At 46.0% G+C, this 24,460-nt stretch overlaps 1 protein-coding gene across 11 annotated transcripts in view; it reads right to left on the reverse strand.

Annotated features, from left to right (window-relative positions):
* Positions 1 to 24,460, reverse strand: part of LOC118123000 (BAH and coiled-coil domain-containing protein 1) — a 69,376-nt gene that overhangs the window by 16,194 nt on the left and 28,722 nt on the right. For 4 of the 11 annotated variants that reach the window (XM_035180022.2, XM_035180023.2, XM_035180019.2 and 1 more), the window contains 11 exons: positions 18,744 to 18,926; positions 10,518 to 10,643; positions 7,933 to 10,311; positions 7,076 to 7,190; positions 6,780 to 6,979; positions 6,441 to 6,602; positions 4,370 to 4,671; positions 3,668 to 4,013; positions 1,817 to 2,755; positions 345 to 514; positions 106 to 242 (listed from right to left, as the gene is read on the reverse strand). In XM_035180022.2, the coding sequence (XP_035035913.2) occupies positions 106 to 242; positions 345 to 514; positions 1,817 to 2,755; positions 3,668 to 4,013; positions 4,370 to 4,671; positions 6,441 to 6,602; positions 6,780 to 6,979; positions 7,076 to 7,190; positions 7,933 to 10,311; positions 10,518 to 10,643; positions 18,744 to 18,926 (5,059 nt within the window). The remainder of the gene's footprint in view (positions 1 to 105; positions 243 to 344; positions 515 to 1,816; positions 2,756 to 3,667; positions 4,014 to 4,369; positions 4,672 to 6,440; positions 6,603 to 6,779; positions 6,980 to 7,075; positions 7,191 to 7,932; positions 10,312 to 10,517; positions 10,644 to 18,743; positions 18,927 to 24,460) is intronic. The other 7 variants (XM_047343738.1, XM_035180020.2, XM_047343737.1 and 4 more) reach the window with 4 other exon arrangements.

The raw sequence follows: 24,460 nt of genomic DNA on the forward strand, positions 1-24,460 counted from the left end.
TAGAGGACAGAGAGAGGAACTCCTGAGATACATAATATATTGACACACTTTTATCGGGATGGGTGGAAATAAGCTTGAGGTAGAGGGGGATAGGGTCACACTCACTGGTGATCGTGCTTCCTCTGAAGTTTGGCCAGCTCCTTTTGCTTCTCTTTGTAGCGACGCTGTAGCTCAGCCAACTTCACACGCATTGCAAGCTCAGGACCATCCATTGTTTCCATGCTACCTTTGGCCGGGCAAACCTGAAGTACACATCGGTAGTAGTTATTTTTAGCATTAAAAACAACATTTCAAAAGATTGATTGCTTTATTTTAACAGTGGAACGCCATAGCTGCAGACTTACTGGTTCGTTGCGAGGCGTCCAGCTGCACTTCCGACGCAAGTTGAGGATCTTGCGGGCGGGGAAGTGTCGCCCTGAACCCGCAGCGCTGTCTTCCTGGGTGCCCATCTCCAGTGCACGGGCTGTGGCCAGGGTGGCAAGGCTCTGGAGGTCAAACATCAGCAACTCATCTTCTGTAGAGGGGGGAACAAAACATGGACTTAGTTCACATTTACGCTCGATTTAGATACAGCTGAACTAAAAACTCCTTAAATTTGTCAAAAGACACACATGGCAAGAAATGTGAGGGGGTGTTTGTGCATGCTAGTGCTACGTGTGCACATTAAATGTCAAATCATGCATATGTAGTTCCTGATTTCAGCAGTTACCGTGTTATATTGTGAATAAATTGTGAGGGAGAGACATTGAGGGAAATTATGTATATCCTGGCAGCATGGGTTACTGCATTATCGTGGAGCTGGAGAAATGTGACACCGTCTTATGTCTTTACATGAATTTAACAAAAATACTGATTCTCCTTACTTAGTACTTGTTTTGGTAAAGACTACTGCTGCGGCATGTTCCACTTCTCCGAGCTGCCGACAGTATTGCATCACAGAGACAACATCACAGACTCTGGAATCAGTTGATGATACCTTTTTTTTTATTTTTAAAGAAGCCTCTATTGGGAGCAGTTAAATGCATTAGGATGCTGTGGTAAACACAAAACATCCTTTTGCATGAATAAAAAAACAAAAACACATTGCGCTTTGAAAACAAGGAAGCTTTTAAAGGCACTTTAAAACAATGGGGTCTAATTAGCCAGGCAATGCCCCAGGGTGCTGAAAACATCGACTGCTTTTGTGATTATACACTAACTTTCAGTAACATGTTTGGGAGAGTAGAATGCCTACCGGTGTGTTTCCTTTTTTTCCCCCTTTTTGTTTAAGTGCGTATTTGCGGTTGCGTGTGTGTTTTATGTGTGTTTGGGCGTGCATGTGCGTGTGCTTGTGCGCACGTGTGGATCAAGCAGCGGCAGGATGGAGAGACAGAGAGAACAGCTCCCTAAGGAAAGCTGGAAGGGAGAGAGAGGGAATGAGAACGGGGAGGTGTACACTCCTCGCTTGCCGTTCAGCCCTGTCCTCCTGCTTCTTCTCCCTCTCCTGAGGCCTCTGCATCGTTAGAACAGCCTTTTAGGAAATAAAAGTGCCTTTAACACACCAAAGAAGAGGAACGGCAAGCAGGCATGCAGACAGCTTCTCTGGGGACATGTTAGAATCCACCAGAGGCTCTTTAGACCAGCAGGAAGAGAGGAGAAACTGGGAGGGAACGCAGAGCAACCGAGGCTAGGCCTGGGGGGGGAGTGGGACTTTGTCACAGAGGATGCAAAGGAAAAGGAGTGTAAACTCTGAGAAAGAAATGCATTCTGCTGATAAGTGTGTGTTCCTGTGTGCATCGTAATGTGTTTAAGTAATGGAGGACCCACTGTCCCTCACCCTGGCTTTTCCCACAGGTGCGCCTCCGCTGTTGCAGCTCCAGATCTGCCAGCTCACTCAGAAGCTCCATACCCTGGTAGGGGTTGGGATGCGATGGAGCAACTGATGGGGTGCTGAAGGGATACAAGGGAAATGGAGGAACGTCTGTGCAGAATGCAGCAGCAATCAACAGCTCCAGACTCCAGTAACACGGCACAAGAGGTTTTTGGGGCACAGCGACAGTTGCCTGGCATGGGCTCGGAGAGGAAGCTGAGGCTGGGGAAAGACACACAAATTCCACCGAGGCGTCATCAGTGGTCATCTCGTTCTCGCGCTGCTGCTCACTGTCCTTTGCCCCGTCAGGGGCCGGGGACTGTGGCTCAGCGGCTGCAGGGGAAGCTGGGTCAAGCTCAATGATGGTGGGCAGCTCTGGCTCCTGCTCTCCAGGCATGATGACCTTTTGAGCCGGCTCCACCTGGGCCCCCTCACCCACCGCCCCATCATCGTCTTCCTCTTCCAAGGTGATGACAGCCTCTGGCCTTTCAGACTCCTCTGTTGACAGGGGGACTGGACAGGAAGCAGCCTCGCACACTGGGCTCTCAGCAGGGGGGCAAACCAGCACCTCCTCCTCAGCAGGTCTCTGCTCCTCCACCTCCTCCTTTCCAGGCACATAGTTGGCTGCTACCTCCGCCTCCTCCCTTTGCTCCAGAACTCTATCAACCACCGTTCCCTCCTCTTCCTGCTCCACTTCATCGACAGGGATTGGCTCTGAAAGAGGCCTGACCACCGCTTGGCAGTCTAGCTCCTCTCCCAGGCTGGAGAGAGACTCAGGAGCATGCTCAGCAGGCTCCACTTGGACTGCTTCCAGGTCGGCTGGCTCAGCCAGTCGAACATCCTGAGGGGAAGGTCCGCTCCTATAGCCCATGGCAATAGCAGGGTAGGTGTAACCTGGAGGCAGGTCTATAAAGAGAAAGAAAAATAGAGAATCATTAATGTTGGTGAGAGGATTCTGATGAAACCTGCCACAAAAGTATAATATAATTAATATAACAGTTATTTTCACCATCTAACAGTTCATCTGATTCATTACAGACAGCACCATTTTTCTTGAAGAGATTGTTACATGCGGAGGTGATGAACAGAACTAAAAGACTTGCTCTTCAGGCCCACTGTGAACTTAACTCCCTTGCTACCTTTGAGGTCACGAGGGGTGAAAAAACAGGAAAAGGAAATGAAGTGGCACGCTGCCTTGATCTCCCAGCAGTGGGATGGGGAGAGGACCACATGCAACCTTTTGTGAGTTTAAAGTATTTTTTTTTTAACTGGGCCAGGCCTTTGGTTTATCCGAGCGCCTGACACAATTCCTCTGGCGTGCGCCGGCCGTTAGCTCGACATTAATGATGATGAAGAGAGTGAGGTGCCCGTGGGGGTGGAGGAGAGGCGAGGGCTGCTATTGAGGTGTTTCTCAGTCATTACTGAGGTAACAGTACTGGAAAGCCCCAGCTCATCTGGCAGTCATTTTCTGCAGCTTAGAGCTGTTCGGTCAATCAGCGGCTTGCCAGCAGAGTCACCCGCACACAATACAACAACACCAGCAGGAAAAACAGATTGTTAAAAGTGGCTATTCCATTTACTTTGGGTATCATGTACAAGGTGCTGCTATATCACAGAGTTCACTATCATTATTCGGTTGCTGTGTCAGACTTATTCAGTTGAACGTTTGTAACTGACTGCATCTTAATCTGATTACATACAGCATGCAGGCTTTCATCTGATGTTATCCGTGTTGCTCATGCTTAAACCATGCTGGAAAATGATAAGGCAGATTTGTATAGTCTTGAATGCATATTGGTGCTTTTTTTGAATACTCACCAGGCTCCAAAGACTCTGGATAAACCTGTGGGGGCTGAGCCTCCACTCTCTTGTCCTGAGAGTCGCCCCCCTTGGGCATCTGTGGTGGGGCAGGGCTGATGGCGGGCGAGTGAGGGGCCGCTGCGGCGGGGCTGAGAGCAGGGCAGGGTGTCGAAGGAGTGCTTTTGGGATGCGCTCGCAGGGAGGGGGACTGGCAGCAAGGGGACAGGTGAGCAGCACAGGCCCCAGGGGGAGAGGCGTTCCTCTGAGGCGGGTTGTAAGAGTAGGGCTTGGCAGGTTTGGACGTTCTGGGTTCCGAAATGAGTTCCTCCAGCTCAACCGAGGGCTCATTTGGCCTCTTCTGCATCTGTGGCATTAAAAATAAAATCATTTTCATTTTATACATCAGCTGAAGGGTCCAACAAACCAGTCAATCTTAAGCAACTGATTTTGTATAATAGCAATAACATTATCACTTCCTCGCAATCTAGTCGTTGACATAAATAGCTACTTGCTCCGCAGCCTAAATTCCCTGGTGAAATCAGCACATCCCAGAAAAACATTAGAGGAATTAAAAATAGACTAAATGGTCATGTGAGAATATAAGCTGACTCATTACTTGCTCTATTTGAGACTTGTCCTATTTTGTATAGATGGATCTATGGCAGCTTATGTTGATTGAACTCTTATTATGTTTCTTGAAGATTTTGACTGTGAAGTCACCTGTGCATTGTGAGTGGCTTGATGTTGCATGTCCATGCCATGTGTAGCTCTATGCTGCTGTGGCTGCTGCTGTTGCTGCTGCTGCTGCTGCTGAGGTTGAGGCTGCAGCTGCAGCTGCTGTGTCGGGTGGCTCTGGTGCTGATGTTGATGCTGATGTTGGAGTTGTTGATGCTGCTGGAGAGCGTACAGCTCCTGTTGCCGTAGAAACTGGGATCGGGAGTACACAGCAGGGTGTTGCATGTGGGAGGGTGGGCCCCGGGCGCCGTACACAGGGGGCCACAGCCCTTGCTGCTCCATCACATCTAATGAGAAAAAAGGAGGAGGAATGTGACAGAGGCTACCTTAGAACAAAAACACTTTTCATACACATCAACACCAATACAACAGTTTTTCCATCCATATGTCCCATTATCTACCTCCCACACAACATTTCCAAACGCTGAAACCATTATGGATCATTTAAAAATCATTGAATTCACATTTTATTACAACGACAAATCTTTAAAAAAGAAAAAAAGCCGAGATTTCCGACTTCCTGGAACAACATCTCCCCAGGCAACACTAATCCCACACTCTCTCCTGCTCTGAACAACGGAAAGCTGTCTGTTAAGAACTGCCTAGAGAATTTGCTGGAATGCAGTGAAAAAGTCATGACAATGATGAAATGCGAACAGATGATGGTTATAGACTGATTAGGGGTCAAAATACTGGGGTGGCTAAGCGGGTTTGTCTCGCCGGAGCATTCCGTTGAGCCTGTTCGACGAAAAATCCCACCTGCCCGGCCAAACCACAGAAGGGGGTCAGCGAAAGAGCTCAGCAGGAAGTGCAGTTCCCATGTCTGTGATTGGACAATGTTTCTCAATATGTGGCTTTGAGGACTAGTACAACTTAAAGATGCTGCTGCTGTGACAGAGGTCCCACTTGGGTATTAATAGGCCCACACAGTAATACAAGCAAAACTGGCATTTTTCTATTCTCTGTATTTAATGGACTTTTTCCCATAAACCGTTATGTCCAATTTGACTCACTCTTCCACCCTTTTTGCTGAGACATTGCAAAAATCCTTGTTCAGTGACATAAAGTTGGACACACAAATGTTTCCTGTGGGAAAGCTTGATGCACGTCCTCTCTCAGCTGAAACTCCTGTGGAGTGCAGAAGGAAACATAACGCTGAAGATTGTGGGCTAATTAAATTTTGCAGCCTGTTCACCGAATACGTGTCTACAAGGACTTTTGAGAAGCAGCCTTTCCTGTACTCTCACACTTCCTTTTCCTGCTTGTGCGGTACTCAGTGTATACAGGTGTGTGTGAGTGTTTGTGTGGAGCCTTTGTGTGTGTTTGTGTGCGCCGGGTGCACTCTGACCCGTTGAGAGCACAATTCCTGTTGGGCCAAGCAGATGGTGAGCAGGACATTTTGGAACAGTAGTGTGTGTTTGAGAGTGTGTGTGCCAGTTACACACACACACACACACACACACACACACACACACACACACACACACACACACACACACACACACACACACACACACACACACACACACACACACACACACACACACACACACACACACACACACGCTGCCTCAGTGGAACCATAGGCATAAAACAACGGTTAGGGAAGTCCATTTTTTTAGGGGTTTTTGGGGGATTTCACGCTTATTGAATGGGCAAATATGAAGTGGGGGGAGGCAGCTGGAGGAGGAATGAAGCCTCTGAACATGCAATGTACATTTAAAATTTTCTCCCCTCACAGAAAGCTGCTGCTTATCATCAACCAATAACTGTTAAAACCAGTAAAATGAACACATGATGATTCACATCATCACACACATGCAGCTCTGCTCTTAACACGGTAAAACAGAATAAAGCCTACCTGGGTCTACTGTGTTTCCCATTAATTACATATACCTCTTTTACACCATTACGAGTGGGTGAATTTTAAAAACGCAGGTAACACAGTGTGTGAGGCTACAGATGCATCACTTGTGTGCACTTGCCTGACTCATTTGTTTTAAGTGAAATGAAAAATACACTTGGCTTTACAGGAGAGACAAGGGGTATGACGTACCCAGGTGATGGGTTGTAGGATGGGCAGGGGGCTCAGTGGGTAGGACGACCAGCTGGGCAGAGGGATCCTGAGGCAGAGGCAACACCGGCTGCAGAGGGCCTGGCATTGCTGCAGAGAAACCTGGGGGCAGATTCTGGTGGAGGGCTGTATGTCCTATACCTGCTTTATGGAAAGGATGTCAGTTTAGATGATGTACCCGTCATATTCCTCGTTAAAAAAAAACCCAGCTACTAACATTCTATGACTGTTGATAATCAGTGATCCAATGAAAGATGCTTAAGTGGAAATTATTGTTTTAGATATTATTAATAAAGACCAAAAATATCAAAAACCTCTTACCATAAGAGTGACCAGTCATCCAGAGTGATGGACTCCCAGTTCTTGGCATCCAATGATGGTGAGCAGAATGTGCAGCAGGATCTCCTAATTGGCCAGACTGGAGGGAAGTCCCGCCTGGGACCATGAGATGAGAGGTGAGGTCACCGTGACAGCTGTTAGAGGGATGGATCCGTGCAAACTCCACCCTTTCCTTGTTATCCCTGACATCAGGAAGAGACAAAGATAAAGAAATAAAAATGAAAACCCGGGTACTGAAGATTTTTGTTGTGTATGAAGGAGTGGGTTCAGTCGTTCACCTGATGTATGGATCTCTGTCTCTGTCCAAACAAGTTAGACCTATTTGTTCCCCACTCATCCTCTTCCTCTCCTCCTCTGTGGTGGGATCTGAAGGATACATGGAGCGGGGCAGTCCTGTGAGACAAATATTAACTTAACCATTAGCTTTCACTGCTGTGTCTCTTGGTGAAGATCTATTCCCAAGTCTCACACCATTTTCAAAACACTGTTGTGATTCCCAAGAGACTTGAGAGAATGTGCTCATTAGTTTGTCCCACCCAACAGATATTTTATTCTGCTTTTCTAAAGCCACCTTTTCTCTGTATTTTCTGGCCTAATGCTCGTATCATTCCTGACATTTTTCCTGAAACATGAAATCAGTTAAAAATCTGCTGACATGCTTGCTAGGAAATTTAAATTATTTTTGATTGGGGCTGGTTAATTTAACAAATACGATTGTGTGTTTTGCTTTTTGGAGCCAAATTTAGGAATCTTGATACGATGTGATATTAGTAGTAATAACTTTTCATTTACTTTGACTTTTACTTCTTGGGATTCAAGAATAAATAATTGTGAAAAGTGTTATTTTGTTTAAGTGTATTAAGCTAAATAATACAGAACTTGTGTAAAGTTGGATAAGCATGTTTTGGGACTGTGGAGCAAATTATATTCAAATCTTTTGAATATCATTTCAAAAGAGTCCTAATGCATTCACCAACTGAAGATTTTGTCTCATCATTGCAATAAATGCTGAGAATAACCAACATCTTTCATGTTTTACAGTTTTATATCTTGTTTTATAGTCATGTTTTTGCAACAGGTAGATCCTGAACAGGTCACACAAAATGATGATGAGGCAGTGACACTGACTGCTTACCTTTCACAGAAGGATGTACCCTGCCCTGCCGGCTGTTGGGATGACCGTCTGCTGACCGACAAGTTGGCTCCCTTTGTCTGGCCACCGCCACGGCAATTCCTACCGGTGGCTGTCGCACCTCACTTTCCCCATGACCTGTTTCCCCAATATCTCGGCTCCGCCCACTGTAATCAGGGCGCTCGTTGTCATTGGCCGGGCCCTTCCTGGAAGGTAGAGTCTGTTTGTTGCCCTGCAGTGCACAGCTCCCACCAGCAGGACCTGATTTGAGGTTGCCCAGACCCCCAAATGGGCTTTTCTGGGAAAGGAGCAGTGGCTGTTGCTGGTTGCTGTACTTTAGTAAGCTTTTCATGGCACTGCTCTCCCCCTGGGTTGTACCCTGGGGCTCAGGCTGCTGCTGCTGCTGCTGCTGCTGCTGTTGCTGTTGCTGTTGCTGACTGAGGGGAGGTGCAGCGAGAGGTTGGGAAGGAGGCAAGCTCATACCCGGCTGCTGCTGTTGCTGCTGCTGCTGCTGCTGCTGCTGCTGCTGCTGAGAGTGTTGCCCACCAGTGCTTCCTAACTCCATGTAGGACTTCCTCTGCTCCTCCTCAGGTTGTGACATTTGGTGGGGAGGCCTCATGGTCCAGGGTGGCACCGGGGGCTGCTGGTGGTGGTGCTGCCCACTGCTGTTGTTGTAACCATAAGGAGACATGTCCATCTTTCTTTTCATTTCCTGACTAGTCCCCTGGTTCAAGTCTGCTGGAGAAGAGGCTTCAGGGCCAGGTCGGCCATGTTGCTGGTGGCGTATCCTGGCTACCTTTTGACCATCTCTCTGTAAGGAGCAGCTACCACCTGGACTAGGGCCATGAGCTGCTCCAGCCCCACTATGCTGACCCATGCTTTTATTTCCAAGAGGTGAGGCATTAGGTGGGGGTCCTGAATGGGAACAGTCTCTGTAAGGGGAAGTGTTTACAGAATGAGAGACAGGGTGCCCAGTCTTGGGCCCCTGGGGCAGCGAGGATCTGAAGACATCCATGTCCACGCCATTGTTGATACACTCAGCACTGCGTGATCGTACTACCTGGTGCTGCTGTTGGGGATGTGGGGGCTGTTGCTGTTGGGGAGGTGGAGGAAGCTGTGAGGGCTGAAGATGTTGGTGGTGGGACTGCATCCAGTCTGGAGCCTTCTCTGCCTTTCTGTAAGCTTGCTGCTGCTGCTGCTGCTGCTGCTGCTGTTGTTGTTGTTGTTGGTGCTGTTGTTGCTGTTTTCTATGCCAAGTATTATGATGTCCACTGCCTCCATTCTTTTCTATTACCTTCTCCTTGGCATTACCGCCTCCCCCTCCATTGCCCACACTGTGGCAGTCAGGGTTACCAAGCTGGAATGGCCCACTAGTTTTGTCCCCCAGATCTGCCACAGATGGCACAAATGTAGGTCCTGTGACTTTAGGCTCTCGCCCCACATTGGCTGCCCCCCTCTCGTGTGAAACAGGGTTGGCTAGAGGGGCAGAAGGGGGCGGACAGAAGAAGTCCGGATGGTGGTGTGTATGGTGGGAATGATGTGGATGGTGTGGGTGGCTGGGGTGGAGCTGAAGGCAGTGGAAGCCCCCTGGGTGAGGATGTGTATGGGGGTGAGCATGAGGATGCGGATGGGGGTGTGCCCCACCTGCAGCAGAACCCATGTGTAAGGGTGGGGGTACAGAGTAGGACAGAGAGTGGTGGAGTGGTGCCTGACCCCTTTCCAGACAGTCTGAAGATTGTTCACTTATCCTCATCTCCCCACTTACCCCTTCTTTGGTGCAGCGGCTACTTCCACTGGACACCATATGTCTGCCCTGGCTGCTCCCCCCACCTCCCATTGCCCCTAGGGCTGTGCCCTCTCCCCCACAGCTGGACATAGAGGCCTTAGCCCCTGCCCCAGTTCCAGCATCTCCATTTTGCATCTTGCCATTGTGCAAGCAGGCACTGAGGGGCTTGCCCATGCTCTGAGGATGTTCCTTGCTGTACTCCATTGCTAGTGATGCCTTGTGCCTCTCCAGGGCCCGGCTGTTGACCTCCTCCAGGGGCAGTGGGTGCTGTGGATAGTGTGGGTGCTGCTGATGGGAGTGGGAATGGTGGTGGTGTGTGGGCTGGGGTGGCTGGTGGCTGTGGTGCTGTTGCTGCTGATGTCTCTCCTTTGCCTCCTGTTTGCTACTGGACCTCTCCTTGTCCTTCACAGGTACCACTCCTCTCTCGACAGACCCCTCTTTAAGACCCTTATGTAGACCCGTGCCCACCCCTGCATCTCTGTCTCTGCTGCAGGACCCCTGAGAGTGGCCTGAACCTGCCCTGGACATTGGTGGCAGACTGTGATTGGCTGAGATGAGAGGAGGCTGGGACGGGAGACCTCGAAGGTAGAAGTTCTCTGTGAGAAGAAGGAAGGCAAAGACAAATGCATTAGTGAAGAAAGGAAAAGGCAATGACAGAATTTGATTATACAGCTTTCATGATAGTGTCCCTAGGCATTCTTATATCAGTATCCCACATCAAATTACACCATACCATGTTGAATAAATTGGATTTAACTATGTTATTTCTGTCTGATTGAATTTTAATCATCTCACGTCTCACCTTTTTGGGTGTCATAGAAACGGTGCTGCCCATAGAGAACTCCACTGTTGGCATGGTGATCCAGGTGGCTCATGGGAAGAAAAGTGTGGGCCAGACTCCCTGAGAATCGAGGATACCCTGGAGCTGCTGAAAAGGATAGTGGAGAGAGGGAAAAACAGAATTGATAAGACAGGACAATAACCACCACGATGCAGTTATCCGGACTAACCCAGTATAATCCTTCAGGTCCAATGCAGCTGGTGGTGTTCATACGCAAATAAGTACCGGCTCTGCCTGTCATGTTTGCCTTTCGTGCCTGAGTTTACAATGTAAACAATACAAGACAAGCTTGGAGATTGCGGTGGTGTATGAAATTTGTCTTTGACAGATATGGCCCCTTTCTTTATCTCTCTCTCAGAACTGGCAAAAGCACCTCTATCCATCTGAACAAAGTGATGAGGACGGGTTTGAAGGTTGTGTTTGTAGTGAAATGAGAGGTGGGCGGCTGACCTTTACTAACCCACATCACGGGTAAAAGGTCATTCAGATGCTGGGCCTGGAGGCCAGTAAACCTAGGCTTATTACATCCAGCCCATCTGGAGGACGTTTACTCCACAACCAAACACAAGACTCATTTTGCCATGGGACATTCAAAATCACAGAGGAAATGTTGAGTAGAGGCGAAAGGAGAAAGAAAAACATGGACGAAGATCAAAGCTCATTATGAAATTAGGACAGAGAAACAGCATCACTATCACAACCCCTAATGTTTAAATATTATTCACACTACTGCAAAGAGGAGAGGTAGTGTAAATCATAAACAGGGTATTATGGCTATAATGTGATACAAAACTAAGAAAATGAAAACTAATCTATTCACCATGAGTGAATCAGAATCTAGACATGTTGTGTTTTTTTGCAGTTTCTGTGTGGGACAGAGCGGTTGAGATACTGTCCAATAGCACATAAGCATCTCAGTGACCTTTACGTCCAGGTGCTTCACGTCTCCTTCTCCCCGCTTCTGCACCTGTTTCACCCTGAGCTTCACTTTCAAACACAACTCACAGATGGAATGAAGGAAGGGGGAGGGGGAGAAAGAGCGGAATACATGGCTCTGGGAGCTAAATGAAAGACAGACGTATTTGTGTTGGCAAGCCTGTGACCTGATCCCGTAAAGCGCAGATGCAGTGTGTAAGCAGCGCAGTGTTTTTTCTTTTTTTTTTTACGTCAGCTCCGCGTGTTGAACGTCTCACTTTCTGCCAGTGGAACAATGGGACCGATGCTGTGGGACCAGCTCTGGGGAGGGAGGAGTGTTATGGTGGGCTTAATGACCTCGTCTCAGAATGGCCTCCGCATCCTCCAATTTTAATTAATGAAATGCATAGAGAGGGCCAACAGCCCTGCAATAACACAGGAGGTGCTGCTTTCCGAGGACGGCAATGGGGCGATAATTACATACCCTCACTTTTTCTTTCGGCTTCTTTCTTTTACCTATTTTTATATCTCTCTTCCCTCTCTCCCCTTTTGTCTCTGTTTCTTTATTTACTGTCATGATTAATAAGCGCACACATTTATGCCAATTCATCTACAGATAGAGGAGGGGGAGGCATCCTTTGTTTAAGACGTTTTTCTCTGATTTGGGGAGGGAGAAGAGCAGAGAGCTGGTTGGCAGTCTTTATCCAAGCTGAGAGAGGGGCTTTTTTTTTTCTACGGCAGCATGTTGTTTGTGAGCGTGACGATCGACGGCGTAATCCCTTTTCACAGCGTTGTCTGGCTGTGCCCGATAATGCCAGCCCGCTCAGTTTCAGCATGCCGTCCACTGGGGCAGCAAGAGGGGGACTGCTGGGCACGGCAGAGCCCATTCAGCCATTAATCTGGCCTGGACAAGGGAAGCTGCTGCTTCTGCTGCAGGCGGCGTGAGCAGGGTCTTAGTGCAGTCTGCTGACTGCACAGCAGCCCTGCTCTCTTTTGCTCCCTCCACACATTCACACATAAACAAGTTAGCATCGGGAACTGAATGAGAGAGAGGAGTTCACAGCGCATGTCATCCTTTCCATGGGCAAGGCAGGGGCAGCCGCAAGAGGCAGAATGAACAGAGGTGCGTCCCATGGAGGGAATGCTAGAAGTTCTGAAGGTATTTCTCACAGCACAGTGGGACGAGAGAAGCAGGCCAACAAGGAGGACAAAGAACAGGGCTGGATATAGAACAGCACCGAGAGGCAGAGGAGAACTAAGCCTGCTGAATTGGAGGCAGGCGACAGAATATTAAGATAGCATCCTCTCTCCACTCCTATCGCTCTGAAGACACCAGCACATACAATTACTGATGAGGGTTTCTTCATTTTTGCTAAAAGGCAAAATAACACAAAGGCCAAATTGTATTCTATCTATGGGAGAATGGCTGTGCCATTTCAGCGATAGAGAGATAGAAGGACAGAGAGACAGCGTGGCAGAGGAGGACCAGGAGGAGAGGAGCAGGCTGAGCTGGCTGTCAAGTCTGCTAATTGAGAAAAAGTGACAGAACCATCAAGACACAGAGAGGGAGGAGACGCAGAGAGAAGACTGGAGCTGTTTGGTGGAGGAGGGGCAGTGCTGTGGTGGATCTCCTCAGGTTTGACTAATTGAAAGGAAGGGATGCAGGCTGGCACGAGAGAGAGAGAGAGAGAGAGAGAGAGAGAGAGAGAGAGAGAATGAAAGAGGCAGCAGTATGTAAGGGAGGAGAGGTGGGGGGTGCAGCTTAAATCCCACAAAAGGAAAAGCTAGCAACTGCTCACAGAAGGAAAAGATGGACAACTGAAGATAGGCTTGGAAAGGCGTATCAAACAGAAGTGGATTAGACAGGTGTGTGCATGCATGTGTCTCTGTTTGCGTGGAACGTGTGGACAGAGATATGAGACTGCGATTGTTTCTGGCAAAGCGTAAGAAGTCATTTGGGCCGCAGCCAGCTGGCCTCAGGCCTGTGAGGTGACTGCAGGGGATTTTTTTGTCGTCCATTTTCTCCTTTTTTTAATTTTATTTTTTGCACTCAGTTGTTTCAGTGAGGTTTATTCAAACTGTTCCATGCATGAAAAAAAAAAAAACAATCTTTCAAAAGCTCCGTGGGCCTAATCCTTTTTACCAGGTGTTATTAAAAAAAAACATTTTGTATTACATTTATTAAAGCAGTCGCTACACGACATCTGTCTGTTTTTCCCCGTTTAAATTTTTGTTTTATCCCCCTTCTTGCAGCCACAATCATACTGCCGCTCCTCTCTCTAGTGTCAGTGAGTCCACATCTCCCCTCAGCAAATGAACAGACAATCCCATGTATTGTGCACACAATGGCTGTTACAGTACTTCAATCAATCAGACGAGAGAATCTGAAACAGAAAGACCTCTTTCATTCCGCTCTCCCCTCGGACATTGTGAAAGCCACTGGTTTAGTTCTTGGCACTTTCACCTTGTACACATATCTCAGCATTTGCACCGCAGCACACTGTACACTTTCAACACAATCAATCTTTAAGCAAAAGTTACCACAAAACCAAATCTGTCGACTCTCTGTTGGGTGGAGATGTTATTTATAGCTGTGCTTAATGTGTCACTCAGCTAATGGTTTGTCACTAATGCTCCCAGTAGAGATGTGGTCTGTATGCATAACTGGCCCTCTCTGTATACATACCCAGACCATGTCCGTGCACATGCGGATACAGAGTTAACAACACGCCTGCTTCTCTTTGGCTCCCACATTCAGAAACTGAGCTTTGAAAGCTCTTTACTTGGAAACATTGGGAAATTATGGTTTCATTTTAATGTAGACCAGGAAAAAAAAATAAGCATTTATGATTGACAGCTTGTTTTTCAAAAACATGGTCAAAGTACTTCTGCTTCGCCAACTTGACTCTGTGATGACTTCTTTTGTATTTCAGTAGCAAATCAGATAATACATGTATAATTTATTTTCCACTTTCTGTTTGAAAAAAAGCTACAAGAGCATAAAATAGTAATATGATCAATAGAAAAAACATAAGTCGAGTAGCCATGTTTGGCAGATCTATTTGTTCACTCACATCTTTTATACTTTTTTTCCACCACGGAGGTTTTGATTTCATGCCAGTTGTGTTTCTGTTGGGAGAATACTATCACTCAAATAATCTGGTGGAGATTTAGGGCAAGGTTGTCTGATTAGTTTTTAGTAAAAAGTCAGTTTCAGTGTCATATCCAGGAAAACAAAAAGTTGGATATATTGAAAATGGAATAACAAAAATATACCGGCCACATGTATCTCTTGATGTCTTTCGCAATGTTTTTGTAAATCTAGATTCGGATGAAGATTTCTTAACCTTTTCTTATTTAAATAAAACATTGAGAGAAGATTGTAAAGACCTAAAAAAAAATCTCTAAAAGTTCTTTTGACTATTGCGCTTGTCAGAAGCTGTCTATCCAGTCTAACCCTTATGCTCTGATTTTATAATAAACCATTTAGATCTCTGTCCCATACATGTTTTAACCAGATGAAATATTTGCATAATCATAATGGTTGAATCTGAAGGGAATTGAGCGATTAAATGACACCTATGACGTACGAGGACGTCAATGTCTTGGTATCCTCATGAGAGATTGGAGGAAACAGACTTTAACCCTTAGTGGACACATCGATTCCAAAAACACAGCCTAGTTTGGATTTGCTGTGGAGCAAGTAACAGCAACATCTAAAGCTGCATCACCACAACAGGGCCTGTTGCAGCCTAAAGGGGTTTTGCGAACTCACCGGCATATTCAGACGTCAGATGTCACAGCAGGCTTTTGTTTTTTGCAGAGAAGGAAAATGCAGTGTTTGCACACAATGCACAATTTTACTTTGTCCAGTGGAGGAGGCTCTGCAGTGGCAACAAGGCACTCCTTCATAAAGCTCCTTCTGACTGAGGTTTCAGCTTCTTAGCCATTATCTTGCTCACCACAAAAACTTGCCTGCATAAAATTGTCTCTGACCGAATGTGGTGCTTGGAAAGCTGCTTGTTGGGAACCCAGACTCCCCCAAAGACTGTTATCATTATCCATGGGTGTTTGTCCTTGCAACTCACCCAGTTTACCGTGTTCCAGCGGCAATGATGCTTAAGACTGGTCTTTTCCTAGGCACACTGGCTTGTCCCTGACTTGCCATTTACTTCAATAAAGAATGAGCATTTGTCACATTTTTCTTGGAAAGCATGACACAGTACGGCTACGTGCGTGTCGTCTTCACCCTGACCATGAGCTGACAGGTATACAACCAGAGGGGACCAACCCTGGAGGACATATGGGTCTACTAGTTAAGTCATTTTCGCTAATTGGAGGATTCCCACCTCTGGTCTGTTTACACGCTGCCCCTTGGTACATTTAAAACTAAGTTTCCATTCCTATGCAGTTGATAAGCAGCTTTACGTCTCCTTAAGCCTGATGTCTGTCATCACCCTGCGAAGCTGGACGAATGCCGAATGGAAAACAAACACTGGATCACATCTAACTCAGTTCTTCTTAAATGCTGAGGGAACTGAAACGTTTGTTATTGATCCAAAGCAGATTTGAAACAAACTCAATGGTCTAAGTCTACACTTATCTGAAGCCACAATTACACAAAACTCTAGTATTAGAAGTCAGTGTCTCTTATTTGATCCAGACCTACATATTAAAGATGATATCACAAAGAGTGTGCATTTGTATTTACATCTGGACTTAGTGGTGACACCTTTTGTTCTCCCTGTCTTGACTAAATCTACCATTAGCAAATTGAAACTTGTACAATCACTGCTGATAGGATATAAATCAAGACTGGAAAACCTGATCATATTACCACTGTCCTTATTTCATTACACTGGCTTCCTGCACATGTCGGCTTGGTTGACTGACTCCAAAGTAAACTCAAAACACTATTTGCATCATACCTGTGTGCAGATATACACACGTTTTATATACAGACAAATGTATATTGTTGTATTTTATAATAAACTTAAAAATATAATGACATTTTTTAAATTATGTTTTATATCCATTCATCTCAATTTTTAAATTGTTGTATTTTGATATTGTTGTTCATTATAAGTCCCTTTGAGACATAGTTGGCGCCATCAGGCAATAATAAACTTTGGGGGCTTGTTAACATTTGAATTGGATCTTTTTAATTACAAAGTTATTTTATAAAAAAATAAGATTTATCTGTTCTTAATTGACTTGTCCAATAATAATAATTTTAAAAAAGCATTTGTTAAAATAAACAAATAAAATGTGCTAATTGTGATTTAGCCTGCTCCATGCACTCACAGACAACTAGTAAAGGGTTTATCCACATTAAGTGACTGATTAGTAAGTGACTAGTGAGATCATTTTTAATATTTCCTTGATACATGGTAGATTTTAGCTCTGAAATCTGTGACAAACATGTCAGAATAAAGACAAAGACATTCTACACCATGACAGGTATATGCCAGAGACATGCAGATCTCACAAACTGCTGTGCTCGGCTTTGCATGCAAGCTTTAAAAAACACACTTGCAAAAAGAGGGGGGAAAAAAATCCAGAGAATATTTCTTTAAGGTTACGAGTGACACACTAATACACAAACACACGCGCACAAGCCAGCGCCTGCTCCGCTGCTGGTGGGGTTCTGCTGACACCCGGAGAGAGGAGGCGAGAGTCTGGGTAATTGTGCCGCTCATTTTGATGACTTGCTTTTTATGCAAAACAGGAAAAAGACAATATGCAATTATCTTGAGGAGGGAACAGCTGAATGTGGTTGATGAACAGTCTGGATTCAATCATGCTCTTAGTGCGTTATATGCAATTAAACTGCAATAGAGATAATGGCCTCCGTTGCCAACTGAGTAATAATCCCAGTCATAATCACCTCCATTACTTTTATTAGGCTTGGCATTATCATCATCACTCTTATTAATATTATTCTACATTTCCACAAGAAGAGAGTCTGACAATGAAACCCTGTAAAACTATAAAGGTAAAAGAGACTCTGATGCTTACAAAATGAGTTTGGAGGGGAAATGTTTCTGACCGAGCCGGCATGTCATTCAAACCTAGTCTTCCTGTCTCCATGTTTATTTGAAGAGGTGCAGAGTTTCTCGTCCTATCACTGTTGTAGGAGCGTGGGACACTGACTCAACCCCTGGTGGCCAGGACATGGGAGCAAAGGGGGTGTGAGGGAGGTAGGGGTGGCTGGGAGGTATCCAGTGGCTCAACACGGACAGCTTCTCGGCTGCAATCGGCCCTGGCAACATATCACGCAACCGGGACGCCACTGATCAGTGACCACAAAATAAACAACCCCCTCACCCACCACTGCCCCAACCGACCGGGCTAACAGCTGGGCTATTTTAAACAAACACAAGAGAGCTGAAATAACGAATCTGCTAAAAATGGCCTGTGGGTAAAGTCCGGACCCAGTTCTCCGGACTTTACCCGCAGGTCACTTTTGAAATCTCTCTTCCAGCTGTCTTGTATTTGTTTATTTTCCAAGAATAGCCCAAATCAATTTGTACTAGGGGGGCCAGGCGGAGAAAGTCAGCAGAAACTGCGGAGGCTCTGAGTTCACACATACACCCCTTCCGGAGATAATGGGGAGGATCTGCGGAGTTCGGTGCATGTCTGAAAGCAGCTTAGGTGGCTTAGGGTGGTCATCACATCACGTAATTAGCAAAAATTGCAAACAGGTAAATTTAACAGGAGAGCAGAACATGGATCAGGTTTTACATTTATCGTTCATCCTTCACATTTGAATTCCTGAAATACCTGAGCAGTGTGTGTGTGTTGTGTGCGTATAGCCGGGGTTTTGTGATGCTAAGAGTTGGGTGGGAACCAGCCTATTAAGCTGTGATGGAGACACCAGCTGAAAGCGCTACAAACGTTTTAACTGCCCTGCATTTGCACGTGCTGCCTCGGAGCATTCCTGCTGACGTGAATGGAATACCGCAAGATTCCTTGGCTGAACTTTTGACCCTGTGTCCCCATCCAGAAACCATGGCACTGTGCTCCAGCCCAAATTTATTGGGCCTGGGCCTGTGCCTATTTCGGTTCACAAATAAAAGGGTGGGAGCCTGGCTCTTGCGAGACAATTACAAGCCTTTGCTTTGGCGGAAACCTGACACGGCCCCAAAATACACAATATCAGAGTAACAATACACCCTGTGAAGCTCTGTGCCAATACAAGACGTGATCGCCTCATCCGGACAGTGTGGTCAGGTGAGAACTGTGGGCGTGTACATGTGTGATTTGAGGTACCTTCATGCGAATGGGGGAACCAGATTTGCGAGGCGCCGGAGTGGGGTCCGCCCCGGAAGGAAGGTGAGGAGGGCGAGGAGGGCGGCCGGGAGGGGTGAGACGGGTGGGAAGGGGGGGAACCCAGACTACTGGCCAGAAAGGTCCCCATGAAGGAGGCGGAGGAATTGCCCATCAATCCACTGCCTGCATTCCCACGGGGACAGAGGTAAGGAGAGAAAACATGGTTAGAATCAGAGGGGAGCATGTACACTGTGACCATGAGTGTGACCAAAAAGGACAAATAATTAAACAGAAAAGAAACTGCAGCAGATTTACATGTAGATGTAAAACGACGGAACCCCATTGGCCCTCTAGGTGGAATCATTAAACCAGGCAAATTTGATTGCTGTTGAGAGGAGAAGGTGAATGAGTGTGTGTGTGTGTGTGTGTAAGCAAGAGAGCGAGAGAGAAGAGAGTGTGAGACTCTCCTCCCCCTCACTGACAGCAGAGTCCTCTCCCCTCGTCTTCTCTCCCCATGGGCAGACAGAGGTCTCATCTCACAGCTGAGTACACACTTTCTCAGGCTCTCTCCCTCTCGCTCTCACACACTTTTGCTCCCGCTCCCCAGTGTCCCTTTCTCAATTTCTCTCCCTCCCTCCATTATCTTATGCTCTCCATCTCTCACTTTCATGCCCTCAATCTCTCTCATTGCTCTGCTCCATTTCACCTCCTCTCCGTCTCTCTTTCATTCTTGCTTTCTCTCGACATGACTCTGACAATCCTGTCCTCTTCTTTGGTTCCATTTTGGTGTTTTGCTCCCTCTCCTCGCCGCCTCTGCTTTGTCACCGAGGCGCTTTCTTCTCTCCTCTCTCCGTTCGTTGGTGCCATCTCAATGAGCCTCTTCCCCAACCCTCATTTTCTCCTCTTTCCCTCCCTCTGTCCCTCTTTTTTTCCTGACACATAGCATTGTGTTGCTTTGTTCTTTACCATAATGATGGCACCAGCAGAGCAATCTGTCCCTGGCTGGCTGAACTATGTGTTTAACAAGACTATGATGAGTAATTGACCATTCGTAGCAACGCCCGTGTGACTGGGGGCTGATTGTCTATTATGCATTACTGGGCAAGCTGGAGAAAACACACTGATTAACCACTGCTTAAATTGCGTTCCCATTACGCGCCCGCCAGTGCACTTGAGCGAGGGGCCCAGGTGCCCGGCTCTTTGCACATTCATTTCCCCCAAGTCACACTGCCGTGAACACTCATGCATATGTATGAAGATGCCTGGATGAGAGCTCACATGCACATACTTGCACAAACACACATTATTGTGCGCGCAGTGCTAGCTGTGAAAACGTTGGGGGGAGAGCAACATAGCAAAAATTCATTATCAGCCCCTGATGACAAGCAGATCTAACATGGAACGCTGTGTGATGATTAGACTTTCTTTAAGCATGAATCAGCCCAAACATGAATCGATCCATTTCTGGGAGTGGGAGAACAATCGCGTGGAAGTCTTAATCAGCCAGGCAGTGAGTGAGCACATCCACAGGGCAGACAGCGGGGATAAACCCATCAGTCTGCTGCCTGCTCCTGCACAGCATAGGCTATGGCTCAAGGGCCAGAGCGCAGGAGCATGCAGTGGCACGCATACATACACACACACCCATACACACACACACACTTTACACATAGAAATAGGCAGGGATGTGCTCTCACACATGCATCATACAGACACACTCCTGTCACACTTTGCACCACAGCCCCAGACAGGTGGAAATCCCCCACAATCCCCAACCTAACGGAACCCTACAGTGAAAACTACCTTAAAACCAGCCTTGTGTGTGTGTGTGTGTTACATGTTGGTCACACACTAAAACAATAAAACAAATACCTCACTGTGTAAGTAGTATATTTAATACTGTGCAGCAAAGTACCCTCTGAAATTTGACCAAAGTAGAATTTATTTTGTTCATGAGTAATGTAAACCTGCAACTTTTTGAGTCAGATTCTACAAAATCTGTGAACATTTTAACTGAATTAATTCTCCTGATGTGCTACTATATGGACAAAATACAGAACAGAAACCAACCAGACTTGCACTTAGAGAGAGCACCTCTGCTCTGGCCCAACAGTTCCCTTATGAAACCTGATTTAAATCCACTACATTCAGATTTTTATTAGGATCTGCAGCAAATTGCCAACACAAATTAAGTTTAGTCCCCAAAACATGCATCCAGATCCATGAATTATTCTCTGAGATATCAATGATCCGGATCTGCACCAAAACTAAATGGCCTCTTTCCTGACCCCTACCACATTCTTCCACCAAGTTTCATGGAAATCCATCCAGTATTTTTTGGCGCAATCCTGCCAATTTACTGACAAACAAACATAACCTCCTTGGCAGAGGTAACTACCATTGCAAACATTTGCAGAATAAAGCAGACCAAAATGACGAGGGCCTAAAATATGTTTAAAAAGACCTCTAGCCGCATAAAATCTGTTTCCGTAGCAACATCGTACATGTAGGTGGGGGAGCATTGTGAGTTAGCCTGATGACATGCTACACTGTCCGTCCCTTTCCCCTCCTTGCTTCTCCGTTGCCACCTCCTATCACCCCTGTCCCTGCGGAGCGCTCCTGGCACAGCCCCGTGGAGTGCAGGCTGGGGGTCGAGGGAGGAGGAGGAGGGGGTGTGGATTATGGCCAGCATGCTCACTGGGCACACATCCAGCCCCCATCATCCAGACACCCAAGGCTCCTGTATGCCACCGCCCCGCACATTGCTCACTCGTCAGCGTCGTCTTCCTGTGCGTCGCCCCCAGGAACCCCGGCTCACATAAATCAGCTAATCCCCATGCATTATTAACAGCCCTGCCCCAGAGGAGAGAGAGAGAGAGAGAGAGAGAGAGAGAGAGAGAGAGAGAGAGAGAGAGAAAGCCCCTCTTCACACACCAAGAGGGGAGAGAAAGCCTCTGCCAGAAAGACAAGGAGAGGAGAGGGATGATAATGTACATAAAAAGAGGGGATGAAGAATGTCTAAGCTGATGTCGGGGAAGACGAAGGAAAACCTTAGGACGGTCTTGGATCAATACAAACATGAAGCCGTTCCCACAACACAACTGGGGCAAACGTCTAAATTGCCACAGACTAAGTGAACGGTCGACCACTGGTCCAATCTGAGCTGTAGTGGGCACAGAGTAAGAATGGCACTCATGAAACAACATTTGAATCCACTCATAAATATCAGTCTACTCAACATGTCTGATTTTCATCAAGATGTATGAAGTGTAAAAACAAAACCCCGTACAAACCACTTAAAGACCGGGTGAGGACATAACTTCTTTGGCGGAGGTAAAAAGCAGTCGCCCTCACCTCTGTTACACTGGCTGTTTGTTGCCTCCTCAACCTGTCACTCACACTAAATGACCCCTCCCTGTGTTGTGTCCACTGTTTACCTCCTGCTGAGAAATGCGCCGAGCACGATTCTTCTCAAATCTCTTGTCTTTCTCTTTGCAGTTTGCTCGGGTGTCCTCATACCACTACACCGCCACTACTCACGCTGAGTTTATATGATGCTCTCCCTGAACCTATTGAAAGCTTTATGAATCCGAGGTGTTGGTGAGAAAGCCCACAGGTTGTAAAAGAGGTCTGGTCTCCCTCAGTGCTGGGGCAGTTACAGTTGGGGTGCACAGCAAAGAAGTGGAGCAAAGGTCCGAGGTGTGACAGCACCAGACTCACCATCGCTGTTTATTTAGCAGCTTATCAAATGGTGACATGGATCCATGCCTCCGTGTGTGTTTTCTTGTACCCCTGTGTTGTTGTTTTTTTTCTTGAAAACCCTGTTTATTTATTTCTCTAGTGCTTAAGTGGTGCCAGCCGTGCACTTGGATGGGCTCTTAAGAAAATCGGGTCATGTGCATCCTAATCGGCGCCGATCCCTGACAGCGATGAAGATTAATCCTATTAGAGAATTAAAAGAGAGGGGAGCACTGGGATGGGGGAACCCCACCTCCTTCCCTGTATTTAAACATCCCACGCTAACACCTTCACTTACAAAGTTGTTTTCAAACATAAAGCCTACTGTGAATTTTCTAGACAGAAATCTTTTTAATATGCTCGTCAACAACATTTTTTCTATGACTAAGGAGACAATGAGGAGACAGCACCTATCAAAAATCTACTATACACCAACCAGCAATGTAGTAATATAAATGTCCTTTAAATGACTGTGCTGCACATTTCTTTGCACTGGAATGAACATAGTGGAGAGACTGGAGAGACTGTACTTAGCTATGTACATAAACCCTATGGCTGTAGGACATCATATAACAAACTGTGAAGGGAAAAGAACATGACAGCAACCAAACAGGTTAACATTTGGACCAACTTCAAATGAATGCTGCCGAGAGAAAAAAAACCTGAATGTGTAGTATTGTCAGGAGAGAAGACCTGCGGCTACAAAACCACAAACCTGTACAGACGCCTCGAGGCGCAACACACAGAAATTCAGGTAACCTAACATTAAGATGTTCAATAACATACTTTTATAGCCACATTAAGCACAACGACTAAAGGAGGTGTTGTAATATTGTCTATTAGTACCTCACATTGCTTAAAGGGATAGTTCACTGAAAAATGAAAAATCACTCATTATCTACACACCACCATGCCGACATGAGGGGTGGGTGAAGTGTTTGAGTCCACAAGACACTTTTGGAGTTTCAGGGGTAAACAGCATTGCAGCAGAATCCAATACAATTGAAGTAAATGGTGACCACTTCTTCAAACGTAAATGACCTTGTTTCAAGTGGAATTTGAATGCCGGGGCTTAGGGACACTTGGATGACAACACAGGAGCAGTCTGGAGGCATTTGATGTTTTTTTCTGATGTTTTTTTCTGTTTAAAGAATTGGTCCTCAGGTACTTCAATTAAATATTGGATTTGGCTGCAACACTGTTGAGGTGTGTTTTGTGGATTCAAACACTTCACCTGCCCCTCCATCAGCATAGTGGTGAGTAGATAATGATTTTCATTTTTGGGTGAACTATCCCTTTAAGTGCATTAAACATGCTATGGTAAACCACAAATAAATGAAATTGCCATAAACATTTCAGGTCTTGACAATTTTGAAAGACCTGAAATGTCTATTTGTGACATCTACTGGTTATTAAAATGCACAACTTAGTATGCAAATGATCATTTCTGGCTTCAATAAAGTCGTTCTCTGAGCAGTGCTTAGTTTAGTATTTTATATTCTATGATAAATTATACACTGTTTAACACAAGCTAGTGTAACACTTTACTACCAAGGCCTGAACATTTTAAGAAGTCCTTAAAGGTCCTGACAAAAATTAAGATTATGAGTGTAGGATTTTAGCACTGGGCTGCTGTATGCGGTTTCTTCTGGTTCTAACGTGATTCACTCAAACTGCAAGAGTAAGATTGCATCAGAGTTACTGAGTCATTCCAGAATGAAATAAAAAATTTAATATGAAAGCAGCTAAAGTTTGACTACGCTGCTCATTCTTGGTCTGGACTAAAACTAGACTGAATTGTTCATGTTTTCTCTTAATAAAAACATCTATAATGTCCTGATTAGAAATATAAAAAAAAAAAAGACTAAATATGTGTAAAACTAACATGGACTTTTAATTTGGGGAGAAAGACTGAGACAGGATCTCAAAATAGCAGACAGAATTAACACCACTAACAGAGACAAACGCACAAATATTGC

This window comes from Hippoglossus stenolepis, chromosome 16, assembly GCF_022539355.2.
Source record: "Hippoglossus stenolepis isolate QCI-W04-F060 chromosome 16, HSTE1.2, whole genome shotgun sequence".
Classification (NCBI taxonomy): Eukaryota; Metazoa; Chordata; class Actinopteri; order Pleuronectiformes; family Pleuronectidae; genus Hippoglossus; species Hippoglossus stenolepis.